This window comes from Papaver somniferum, chromosome 3 (assembly GCF_003573695.1).
Source record: "Papaver somniferum cultivar HN1 chromosome 3, ASM357369v1, whole genome shotgun sequence".
Classification (NCBI taxonomy): Eukaryota; Viridiplantae; Streptophyta; class Magnoliopsida; order Ranunculales; family Papaveraceae; genus Papaver; species Papaver somniferum.
In genome coordinates this window covers 172,006,345-172,018,164 of record NC_039360.1, presented here as the reverse complement: position 1 = coordinate 172,018,164, position 11,820 = coordinate 172,006,345, and the positions used below count along the sequence as shown (strand labels likewise).

The 11,820-nt window shown below is 40.8% G+C and overlaps 1 protein-coding gene across 1 annotated transcript; it reads right to left on the bottom strand.

The window, feature by feature from the left end:
- Nucleotides 1-386: 386 nt before the first annotated feature.
- On the bottom strand, nucleotides 387-4,143 carry LOC113360345. The gene is made up of 5 exons (XM_026603861.1): nucleotides 3,320-4,143; nucleotides 2,730-3,244; nucleotides 2,300-2,495; nucleotides 1,741-2,183; nucleotides 387-904 (listed from the first exon to the last, which is right to left on the bottom strand). Exons 1-5 carry the CDS (start codon nucleotides 4,141-4,143, stop codon nucleotides 387-389), a joined length of 2,496 nt encoding a protein of 831 aa, XP_026459646.1.
- Nucleotides 4,144-11,820: the final 7,677 nt, after the last annotated feature.

The following is an 11,820-nucleotide window of genomic DNA, read 5'->3' as shown; positions in this document are numbered from 1 at the left end:
AGAATCGAATGGAGTATGCGTAACTTATGTCTTTAATGAACCAGCATTCTCTTTTTTCAGTGTTACTACCACAACCTATCACCTCCGTTGGTTGGAAATATTGGATTCCTAGGAATCCAATTATGGGGGAACCCAATTCCTTGAAATCCAAAAAAAATAGTGCTTGGTTGAGGTAATCCAATTACTTTCGTTTTAACCCTGGAATCCAATTTCATTGCACTACTAGACTAGTGCAATGAAAATTTATTATTTTGGAGGGAATTGGATTCCTATGAATCAAAATTCTCAATTACATAGAGTTGATTTGGATTCTTTTTTTTTTTTTTTTTTTAAATTTTGATGCAACAAGCTGGGTTAAGGAGACCCAAACCAAACAGGAAAGAAAACTAAGAAACTAGAAAAACAAAACAGGCCCGGTGTCTAATAAAAAATTTCCCAACTTTATCAGCAGCAAGGATTTCTTTGAAATCTAAAGTAAACTCAGCAACAGATATCTTCACATAATTTGAGCTGGGATATAACCCAGCAAGGTGATGAGCAACCCTGTTGCTCTCCTTATAACAATGGCTAATCTTGACAGAAGCAAATTTACTAAGCAGCATCTTGACTCTTCTCCATATCTGAATAGTATCCCAGGGGGGCTTGGGATCATGATTTTTCAGAAGTAGACAAGTAGACATAGAGTCTATGCACAGGTGAATACGTTGAGCTTCAATCTTAAGAGCAATTTTTAAACCAAGCTCAACTCCTTGCATCTCATGAGCACTGACTGAGATAGGATGACTACCACCTGTAGCAGCAATCAACTGATCTCCTAAAGAGTCTTTAATAATAGCTCCAAATCCAGCTCCATTGTCAGTCATTGATCCATCAGTGTTTATCATGACATCATAACCAGTTGGGGCTAGCCAGGCACATAAAATTGGTTGTTTAATAATGAAATCACAGCTAACTCTTCACCTTTCCATGAACTGTATGTTTGCAGCAGAATCTTCATCTTTCAACTTATGAGCACTCAATTTAAACCAGACCCCTTGAATGATAAGAAAGCTCACAGATTCAATGGAATTGTACTTAGCTTCAAAGAACCTGGAATTTCTTTCTCTCCAAATGTTATAGATAAAACTGTTAAAAATTAATCTCTTGATCAAAACAACACAGGATTTACCCAAAAACTTAGATATACACCAATTTATTTCCTCCTGCCAAGTGTTGCAACTCTCTCTAGGGTAGCCCATTTTAAGAAGTAAACCTCTCCAGACTTAACTGGCAAATTCACAACCATGAAATAAATGATTCTCATTTTCTTCAGCTTCACCACAGAAGAAACAAAAAGAGGCAGTTATAACATTCCATCGAAGCAGATTGTCTCTGGTCTTCAACCTACCATGGAGAGTAACCCAAGCAATAAAGGAATGCCTAGGAATATGAAGACTAAACCAAACCAGAGGACTCCAAATAACAATATCTCTATGAGGAAATAAGGCTTTATAAGTCTCTTTCACAGAGAATTCACCAGTCTTGCTAGCTGTCCATATAACCCTATCTTTCTCCAAAGCACATAAATCAGTAGAAGCAATTTGATCAAAGACAGCAGTTATTCTGGGATCAGAAGAGGATGGAAGATTCCAATCATTCAAGTTAATAAATCAGAAAATCTACAATCATCATTAGGGAAAAAATCCTGAATAATATTTGGGTCAATCCAATCAGTTAATCTGCCCTGAGAATGCCACTTACCATGAAGGAAACTAGTATCAGCTCCATCTCCTAGAATGGTGAAAACCATATCTTTGGCAATTTTTCTTTGATCCAAAATTCTTCTCCAACACCATGAAGCATCTTGGGGAATATCCAAGGACCAGATGTCTTTACCTTTAATGAGGTTTTGCTTGACCCAATCAGTCCAAATAGAATCTTTATTAGAAATCAGGTACCAGAGATGTCTTAAATTTGCAGAAATATTGTTATACTCGACATCTCTGACCCCCAGACCTCCTTCATTATAAGGTAGACAAATAGTTGTCCAGCTAATGGGGCAATGTTTTTTCCCCATTTCACAACCATCCCAAAGGAATATCTTAAATATGCTAGTAATATCTTTTATCAATCTTTTAGGAAGGATAAAACAAGAAAGCCAGAAAAAGACCATGCCAGATAGGACATGTTTGATCAATGTTAATCTACCAGCAAAAGTTAAATGTTTATACTTCCAAGACTGAACTCTAGATTTTATATGGGCAATCAAAACTTGACAATCATAGTAAGACTAGTAGAGAGCAAAGGTAAACCCAAATACCTCACAGGGAGTTTTTCTTCTTGGAAATCCATAATAGAGAGAATATCATGTAGAGTCCCATCTCCAATAGCTGAAGCAAATAAAGAAGTCTTCTGGTGATTCATTTGAAGGCCAAAACAGTCACCAAAAATCTCAATACCTCTCTTGAGACTAGTAACAACTTGACTAGTACCTTTGGAGAAAACTAGAACATCATCTGCAAAGCAGAGATGAGTAAGTCTAGTTAATTTGCACCTTGGGTGGAGGCCATAAGCACCATCATCAATCTATTTTTGAAGAATAAGGCTAAGGAGCTCCATCACCATAACGAATAAGTAAGGAGACAAGGGGGATCCTTGTCTCAAGCCCCTAGAAGCACCAAAATAGCCATAGGGAGAGCCATTAATAAGAATATAAAATTTTGGAGAAGTAATACATAACTCAACCCAACCTATGAAAATATCAGGAAACCCCATTTTTCTCATAGTACTACTAACATCCTTCCAACTTACAGTGTCATAAGCTTTTTTTAAGTCATTTTTCATGGTGCATCTTGGGCTACCAGAGGATCTATGGTAGTTTCTGACAATCTCATGAGAAACCATTATATTGTCTTGAATAGACCTCCCTGCAATGAATGCAGATTGGCAAGGATGGATCAAGTGCTTCAATAACATCTTCATTCTAAGAGATAAGATCTTTGTGATACATTTATAAACCACCCCACAACAAGCTATTGGTCTATAATCCACAATCCCAGAGGGATTTTCTTTTTTGGCTACTAAAGTAATGAAGGTACTATTCACTTCATTTAGGATTATTGAGCTTTTAAAAACATTTTGTATTGCAGCCACAAAATCATCACGAATAATAGTCCAACAAACTTTAAAAAAGTGACTTGAGAAACCATCTGGACCAGGAGCTTTACTGGATCCTATGGAAGAAAGAGCAGCAACAATTTCATCCCTAGAGACAGGTTTAATGAGATCAAGTTTAGAAGTTTAAGTAATAACCTTATCAAAATGAAGATCTTTAATAAACTCAACCTTAGTATTCACAGCTCCTTTCTCATCATAGAGATCAGACAAAAAAGAGATACATTCCAGAGCTATCTCCTTATCATCCACCAAAACATTGCCTTCCCTTGAAGTGAGACTAAGAATATTGTTCCTTGATCTCCTTTCTTTTAAAGAATTGTCGAAGAAATGAGTATTTGAATCATCCAAATCAAGCCATTGTACTCTAGATCTCTGCTTCTTCATAGACTCTTCATATCTTGCAACCTTGGCATAATGTTGAACCACAACTTTCTCCTTCCTAACCAAAATGGGACAAAGTGGAGAAGCTTTCACTTGTTGTTGAACATTTATCATCTCAGTCTTGGCCTCCATAACTTGTTCAAAGATATTTTTAAATTTCAGTCTCTTCCATTCAATAATAGCAGCCTTAACCATTCTAAGTTTAGTCATAAAGACAAACAGAGGATTACCCCTAACCTTATTAGTCCAAACCTTCCTAACCAGATCCAAGAAATCAGGCTCTTCAGTCATAAAATTAAAGAATCTGAAAGGAGGTGGACCATGCTTCCTCTTCTCAAAAATAGAAGCAACTCCAGGGGAGTGATCAGAGATACCATGAGGAAGAAAATCAGCTTTAGAGTCCACAAATTGATCAATCCACTCCATATTGACCATTATTCTATCAATTTTTGAGCCAATTCTTGTCCCATCTTGTTTATTGAACCAAGTATAGAAACATCCAGAATAAGATAAATCCATAAGGTGAGCATTTTGAACACAATTACTTAAATCCTGATAATGAAAAGGCCTAATCTCAGCACCACCAGTCTTTTCAGTAGGAGACATAATATAATTAAAATCCCCCAAGAGAATCCAAGGCCTAGAATTGAATTGACTAAAGTTATAAATATCCTCCCACAAAGATCTTCTTTGAAGAATATTATTATCATCATAAATAAAGGTAGCCACAAAAGAAAATCCCTAAATAGAATAAATTAAAACAAAAATGCATTTTGCAGTAGAGTGAAGGACACTAAGCTTGACAATGTTGGGATCCCACCCAATCCAAATTCTACCAGAATCATCATTATTATAGTTATCTATAAATTTCCAAGAAGGCATTACTCTCTGTCTTCTACTAGCAAAATTTTCTTGAACATGGGTTTCAACAACACCGATTATTGAAAGATTATTTAATCTAATTAAAGAAGCTACTTCTACTTGCTTTAGAGGGTCATTAAGCCCTCTAATGTTCCATGCTGCTATCTTAAACATTATGAATATGGGTAAGATTTTGTTTCTTACCTCTAGTAGATCTCTTAAGATCTGAGCTCTTTGAAGCCAATGCTTGCTTTGAAGGACCAACATCAAATGGTTTAGTAATAAAATGAGACCTAATACCTCCTCCATCATTATCACCAAGTGAAGAAGAATTATCAGAACCTTTAACTTCACCACCAGAGATTTTCTTAGTTTGAGTAGGAATAATATTAAGGTCTTGCTCACTTAAAACCTCAAATCTATTGATAGTCTCAGTAATTCCATTGCCCATAGTCTTCAATAAATCAGGACCAACTTTATTCTTCTCAGTCACATGAATAGGATTTTCAATATCAACCATATGACTGTCCAAACCAGAAGATCCCACATCAGCTGAAACCACAACAGAAGAACCCACACCAGAAGGAACAGTAGACATAGGAACATCAGAACTGATGCCCTCATTTTCTATATTATCTCTATTTCTTTTAGAGCCTTTTACAACCCAACCCTCCTTATCATGTACATTCTTCTTCTTAGGAACATGTACCTGTTGAACTTGATTAACCACTTTCTTACAAGCAAAAGAAGAATGATTAAATGTTTTACAATATGTACACATGGAGGGCTTCCATGGATATTCAACATTCACCTCAAAAGGAAAAGCATCATCCAAATACACAGGTATTGTGCTAGGGAAATCACAAGAGGTATCAATTCCAACACAGACACAAGCATAGCTCATTCTAGTTTTATTCAATGTTTGTGTATCAAGCATAATAGGAACACCCACATAGCTTGCAATACTACTCAGACCCTTTTGATTCCACATATATAGAGGAACCTTCCTAGTGTTTATCCAGATAGGTATTGTACTTAATTCCTCTAAATCTTTCTCAAGTTTCCTACTCCAGGGTCTTATAACAAATAATTTACTGGAAATGTGAAAAGAACCCCTTTCTAAGACAGCAATTCCGTCCTCTTCAGAAGCAAAATCAAATACAAAAATAGAATCACCATGAATAGTCATATTAAACTCACCTTTAGGTTTCCATTCCCTACTAACTGCATATTTCACCGCTAAGAACGATGATTAGTTACCCACAAAAGCACCCACTACCAGATCTTGACATTTCTTAATATCATCAGAAAATCTGCTAAAGAATGAGAAACAACTTTCTTACCATCAACTATAGTAGGATTCCTAAAGCTCAGCTCAACCTCTTTTGGTTGAGACTTCTTCTCAGAGAAAAAATCCGACCAAGTAATTGAACCAAACTTAGGAGTCCCTTCAGAGAAAGAAGGAATAGAACCAGAATCACCACCATCAGCACCAGAACGAAGCGAATTATTAATTTCTCCTTTAGGGTAACCCTCTGCATCACTGGAGTCGTTCAGCAGAGGTGGAAAACCACCCAACGCCGTCGACATACCGTCGTCAGAGGCGGAGAGAAGATGAAACAACCACAAAAAATCAAAACCTAAAAATCGCCTTAGAATCGCACCACCTCAGAGTTTCTCTCTCCTCATGTGTTGCATAAGTTGCTGTTGTCCTTTGATTTGGATTCTTTGATTAAAGGAATTGGTCACATTTTTTCGTAATTAGATTACTAAGTATGTTATATAATTTGATTATTTTTCAAAAATTCTGCTTTATTAGTTTATTTTTAGAATTTTGCTTTCAAAAATTTGGCTTTAATCGAGGTCGACGACTGTTGCCATTTGAATCGTTAATTGCGGGATGTAGGTTCAATACTCACGTGCAATAACCATGTGGTTACCTGTCATTCTTCGCATTGAAGAGAAAAAAACGGTGGAACAAACTGCTGTTTGAATGTCGGTTGTATGATCATCATGCTTGTTTCAATGTGGGCGTAACCGCAGGCGACGAATATGTTACCGACAGTAACCGACCCATGTCCTTACCATGTGGAAACACACTAATCACGAGATCTCATAATCGATTAATCAGGGTGACCTACTTAAGCTACCTCTCCCTTTCAAGCTGCTTATTAAATTTGTTTATTGTTTACTAATTGATGCCACTTATTAATGGAGCAGGATGGGATCATCAGATTGTCTATACGCGTTAAGACAGTGTTAATTAATGATTTAATTAATCTCCATTGACATATGCCCGTTTACTTACCCCGTAGGCCCGTACCTTTTTAGATTCATGAGTTGCCCAAATGTATTATCGCTACTCGCTAGTGCTAAAAATAATTATTGCTCGTTCGTCGACTTAATGACTGTATGAACTAGCTTTGACAGTGCTGCTAAGGTTGCTGAGTATCATTTTGTTCGTCACAAATGTTATTTTGGTCGTGAAATCTTGACAAAACCATTTCTTTTAAATCGCTGTAATTTCGCGCAGCAGAAAGGACCACATTATGAGAAGGGTCCTATGTGTACATAGGACGGAATACTAACTATCCGGTTCTCTTTTGAAAAAGATAACACCAGCTCGGGAACTGTTATCTGAGCGGATGCGGAAGTGAAATTTTGAGCATCCAATTTATGGGATGCCGAATATCCAGAATTCATGTCAGATACAGACGTAGCTGTGGACACAAAAACTACGCGGGGGTCCGAATGCCCACAATCAATCGTTAACGTCTAAAGAGATTACGATGATGATACCCTGACGTGGATTCATTGGCTCAAAACCTTCGGGTTTATCATGGCCTCCTCCTACTTCCCCGTGCGTGGCGATCATGCATGGGATACAAGTATTAAAGGAAAACAAAACATATAAACAAATACGTGCGGAGCTAAATGAATGTAAAGTGCTGAAATGTAAATAAGACCAAGGTTTACGTGGTTCAGCACTAAGGCCTACATCCACGGGGTTTGTTGTTCTACTATATTATTCACGGTTACATGGATAGTTGAATGACTTTGGGTTTACATATTTCTCTCCACTAAGGGATTAACTTACCCTTACTATCCTCTCTCTCTCTCTCTCTCCTTCTCTCCTGATGTTTTTTTCCCCCCCTTCCTCTTTGTGGAGATTGGGTATTTATAAGGTTGGAACGTGGGACCCATCTCTGAAGACCGTTGGAACCTTATCTTCTCGTGTCCTTGCGTCCATCACGCGGAGTTCTGCGTTTCCCCCTCGATCCCGCGGAGGCATCTTCGCTCGTTCCACAGGTTGGTCGACACGTGCACTGCTCAGAGTGTTTAATGCGGGTAGTTGAGGGGTCTGCTCGTGTCAGACAAGTGTCTTCTGCCCCTGTCAGTCCGTGTCAGCTAACTTTCTCTCCACCGTTGATCTTGGCCCCTCTTCTGGGGATGAGATAAAGCAACTCCTAGGGGTTTATTTGGTGCTTCGTGACGCATCATGTTTTGATGTTTTGGATTGCATGCTTTCCACGTACCTTTCTGTATACACGTGTCCGATAGTGAGATATATGTGTACACAATTTGCCCCTTTTCTTCGGGCTTAAATGGCTAATGGGTGCCTTGAAGAAAAACTATCGTCGCACATTCTTCTCACTCCTAATAACTTCTCCTAGATACTTGGGCACGTCTTTTATTCGTGCATTAACTGCTTATGTAACGGGCACGTTTTTCTATTTCTCCCTTAATTTCCTCTTTTCTTTCGGGTATTTTAAGGATAGAGAGGAAATTTAATTTCATTCTTCCTAACCACTCTCTCAGTTCATTCTTCCTTTAAATTTCCTGCCTGCCTTCATTGAACCTGTGACCTTAAATTCTTTGTCAGTCTTCATTGCACCTGTGATCTTAAATTCTGTCAGTCTTTATTGCACCTGTGATCTTAAATTCTCCCTTCGTTGCACCTGTGATCTTCCCCTGTTCGTTTCTTCTACTTGCTGTTTTTGCCGGTGATTTTTTCTTTTCTTTATTTCACTGTTTTATGCCGTGTTGATTTGTGAATTTTCTGCTACTGTTGTTCCTTGTTTGTGATGAAGAACTTTTTATGATGCTTGCATACTAGTTTGCCCCTGTTCTTCATCTTAAATTAAGGAAGCCATTACTTCGAGGGTGAAATATTGAGCATGTATCCTAATTTTAGGGTTGCTATGTTATCGTTGTTGTATTGATATGGATGTGTTTTTTTATTTTTGGTTATTGTGTGTAACTTGTTCTTGATTTTATTCTTTCCGCAGCCATGTCTGACCGTCCGCGGCCTACTTATGAGACTCCTGATTCTAGGTTGTCGAGATCTCCTCAGCGTCGAGAGTCTCAAGATGATGTTCGTCGGAGTCGAGTTTCTTCTGGAGCGAAAGCCTCGTCCTCTCGGGAAGAGATTCCTTCGATAATTCCGTCTGGTTCACGAAGAGTCTTTAATCACTCAATGGTGCGTCCTCGTGAAGATACTAGGAGTACACAGGCTCCGCCCCGCGCTGTTGCTTTTGACGTTCCTCCTTTACGTTTGTTAGTGCCCGAGCATCATCTACGGTCTTCTCCAACTTTTAAGGGGAAGAATACAAAGGGCGTAACTCCTAGGGTTGAATCTTCAAAGAATCCCCCTGTGAAGAGAAAAGCGTCTGAAGCGTTTGTTAGTTCGTCCGGCCCCGCCGAGGAGGATGAGGCTGCTCCCTTGATACGCATTGTCTCTGTTAGCAGGAAAAAAGTAACCTTCAAGCATATCGATCTTGAAATATTCAAGGAAAAGCATGAGCTTCAAGCCTTCGGTGTTCGTTTCTATGCCCCCGAGGATGATATTACGTATGAGCTTATCTCCAAGTACGAATTCGATGAATTTCATTTGTTAACGACGGTTGGGGCCTTCGAGGCTGGTCTGATGCTGCCTTTGTACAAATCGGGTGATTCCTTTTACTACGACGTGATCGCTAGTCGTGAGGGTTCTTCCACCAATACTCATAGCTGTTCCGTATCCCAACTATCGGGAAATTATCTTCGCGCCCTGAAGGAATGCTATCTGCGGAGTAAGGGGGAGACGTCGATGACTTGCTACGTCCCCAATCCCTTGGAGAAGGAATGGTATACTCCTGAGAATTTCAATAACTCCTTCGGTGATTACGTCAATAGTAGGAATCGCAAGCCGTGGAGTGTCAGCCTTCGGAATCTCCCTGCTCCTCGAGGCGAGATTCGTCTGTTAAATGAGGTCAGCGATGCCAAGCTGAAGTATGTTCCTGGCACGGAGGCGTCCAGTCGTCGGAAACTCTTCCCCGCACGAGAAAGGATCAAGCGCGATCATGACTACGAGTGGCACGCCACTGTTATTGAGATAGTTGGTCCGTGGGCTTACGGTTGGATTCCTGGTCCCCGCGGATGGCGGCCCACCGAGAACAGTAAGCCGCGTGAATCTCCTCCTTCTCGCTATGGAGATTTCTGCCCCTGGCGTCTGAACTTTGCGGGCATGAATTTTCCTTATGCCCTGGATGTCGTAGAGGGAGACGAGGAGGATGGTTCCGGTGCTATACCCCCACCGAAGAATATTTCAGCTGCTCAGGTACGCAGATTCTAGCTGCGCTTCGTTTTTATAACTTCCATCAGACGGGAAGAATAATTCCTTTTGTGGTGTCGGTTTCAGGTATTGAAGAAGAAAAAGATTAGGCCGAAGCAGTCTTCTACTACGGTGACGGGCGAGGTCGAGGCCCAAGAAGAAGTTACCAGTCCAGTGAATGAAGAGTTTGCTGAGGACGAGATTACAGATGGGGAGGAACGTACTGGTACCTCCCCTATCAATGTCGAAGAAGAGGTCTTCGCAGGTCACGCTGGTGATGAAGGAAGGAACAAAGATGTGGTGGCGGATGATGTTGTCATCGGGGATGTTTCCGTCCCTGCTGGTGATGTCGCGGATACCCTTCCCACTTCTCAAGAATTTTCTTTCGATCGGATGTATTCCACGGGAGAGTTCTTTGACGAAGCCCTCGATTTTCCCGAGGACTTCTCTTTGCTTTCCCCTAATGATAATTGGGATGTTCTTGGTGGTGATGGTAATGGGGATGCTACTGTTGGAGGTGTTGGTGCGGAGGAGCCTGCTGTGCATGTAGGCGCGGAGGAGCATGCCAACATTCATGCTGAGGGGGTCGAGTCAGAGAAAGAAAAATCTGTTGTTGACGCGCCCGTCGATAGTCTTCCCCAGTCGCCGATGTCTGAGGGTGAGGACGCCATCATGAGTTGGTTTAAGGAGAAGAATCTTCTGTTTGTTTCTCATCCCGCTCCTGTGGTTGTTGGGGAAAAGGAATCAACCGCGTATACCCGTCGCATGATGGAGATGTCTTCGAAGGCGCAGGTGTCTGAAGCCTGGGGAAAAAGGTTGACTGTTCCCGAAGATACCCTCGTACCGGAGCCTCCTACTTCTGTTGCCGATATGATGGCTATTGCCGACGGGTATCAATATGGCTTCCCGCAGCAGTGTGTGCTGGAGGTAAATTTTCGTACATGCTTGTATGTGAGAATCGGACGCTTCGGTTGAATAATGTTTTGTCATCTTGATGTGTAGATGATGAGGAGCGAGCATTGCAACCACGTGCTGTATCAGTTCTTTAAAGCAAAATCTCTGAAGCTCGAGGCTAAGCTTCGTCACCGGGAAAAGGAATTATCTGCGGCTGAGGTGGAGATAGAAGAGCTGAAGAAAAGCCTTAAGGAGAAAGAAAAGCTGGGTGAAGCAGAGGCTGATCTTCGTTCAGAACTTATTGCAGTGCGCGCTGAGTTAGAGCAAACTCGTAGCCAAGTTTCCACTATCACAGGTTTGGTTCTTTTCCCTCGCCGTATGTCGTCATTCTTTTATCTCTTAGTTGTTCTGTCTGAGTCTCCCCACCCTATGTCCAGTGGGTGGCATCCCCGAGCTGATATGGCTTCGAAACGAAAGAGCTCGGCAAAAATCTCGTATTAGAGATTTGGTTGAGAAGATTAAGAGTGAGGCTAAGAAATGGGATGCTCGGGCTGAGGTATGGCGCGCGCGGCATGTTCAGATGGTCGACATGCAAAATCTGTACTACCATGATCGTGCTTTATTTAATGGCACACTGCTGTGGACCAGTGATAATCTGCGGGAAGCCCGTGAGCGTACTTCCTTGTTGGAATCTAGGATTCAGCTATTGGAAGAAGAATTACAGACGGCGCAATCCATGTCTCTTTCAGGGGTCCAAGATAATATGCTCGGTCTTGCCAGGGAACGAGATGATGCTCGTGCTGAAGTCTACGCTCTCAGCAATGCTCTTTCCGCGTCTCGTGCCGATGTAGCTCGTCTTGCTGAGTCTGAGAGGAATCTTGAAGTGTGCATGTACAGACTCAACAAAGGGGTCTCAGAGATAAATAAAGAGGTCG

Excerpts from the sequence above, each read along its gene's own strand:
- LOC113360345 (XM_026603861.1), bottom strand. The coding sequence starts at position 4,143 with ATGTCTCCTACTGAAAAGACTGGTGGTGCTGAGATTAGGCCTTTTCAT. Across the intron at positions 3,245-3,319 it reads GCTGTGAATACTAAGGTTGA|GGATGAAATTGTTGCTGCTC; the intron begins GTTTATTAAAGA and ends ACCTGTCTCTAG. Across the intron at positions 2,184-2,299 it reads GAAGAAAAACTCCCTGTGAG|ATTAACATTGATCAAACATG; the intron begins GTATTTGGGTTT and ends TTTTGCTGGTAG.